Source organism: Sinocyclocheilus grahami, unplaced genomic scaffold (genome assembly GCF_001515645.1).
Source record: "Sinocyclocheilus grahami isolate Dianchi unplaced genomic scaffold, SAMN03320097.WGS_v1.1 scaffold44.1, whole genome shotgun sequence".
Taxonomy (NCBI): Eukaryota; Metazoa; Chordata; class Actinopteri; order Cypriniformes; family Cyprinidae; genus Sinocyclocheilus; species Sinocyclocheilus grahami.
The window spans coordinates 2,651,756-2,652,407 of record NW_015505223.1 but is presented as its reverse complement, the minus strand read 5'-3'; the positions used below and the strand labels follow the sequence as shown (position 1 = coordinate 2,652,407).

Below are 652 nucleotides of genomic sequence, written 5' to 3'. Positions count from 1 at the left end.
CCATCGTCTACAACAATCGGACAGACAACAGCAGAATTCACTTCATCTACAACAGAAACATCTCCATCCAGTGCAGAGCAAGCAACAAGCCAGCAGACACAAACCACTCAATATACTTCTGCCACTGAAACAGAATCTACAACAACAGATCCATCAACATTTACAACAGCTGTATCCCCTTTGAGCACAACCACAACAGAATCATTAACAAGTGAAAGTGGTTCAACACTGGGAAAAACATCATTCCCAACAGATTCTACTCCATCTTCACCATCGTCTACAACAGAAGGACAGACAACATCAGAATTCACTTCATCTACAACAGAGAAATCTTCATCTAGTGTAGAACAAGCAACAAGCCAGCAGACACAAACCATTCAGTTAAGTACTACCACAGAAAAAGAATCTACAGAGACAAGTCAATCAACATTTACAACCACTGTATCCCCTATAAGCACGAACACATTAGAATCGTCAAAAACTGAAAGTGGTTCAACCGTGGAAACAACATTATCCACATCAGATACTTCTCCATCTTCACCATTGTCTACAACAGAAGGACAGACAACGTCAGAATTTACTTCATCTACAGCAATATCTTCATCTAGTGTAGAACAAACAACAAGCCCGCTGACACAAACCACTCAATATA

At 40.2% G+C, this 652-nt stretch overlaps 1 protein-coding gene across 1 annotated transcript in view; it reads left to right on the top strand.

The window, feature by feature from the left end:
- Nucleotides 1-652, top strand: part of LOC107582449 (cell wall protein DAN4) — a 15,019-nt gene that overhangs the window by 8,449 nt on the left and 5,918 nt on the right. The window contains exon 3 of the mRNA XM_016268292.1: nt 1-649. Coding sequence (XP_016123778.1) covers nt 1-649 — 649 coding nt within the window. The remainder of the gene's footprint in view (nt 650-652) is intronic.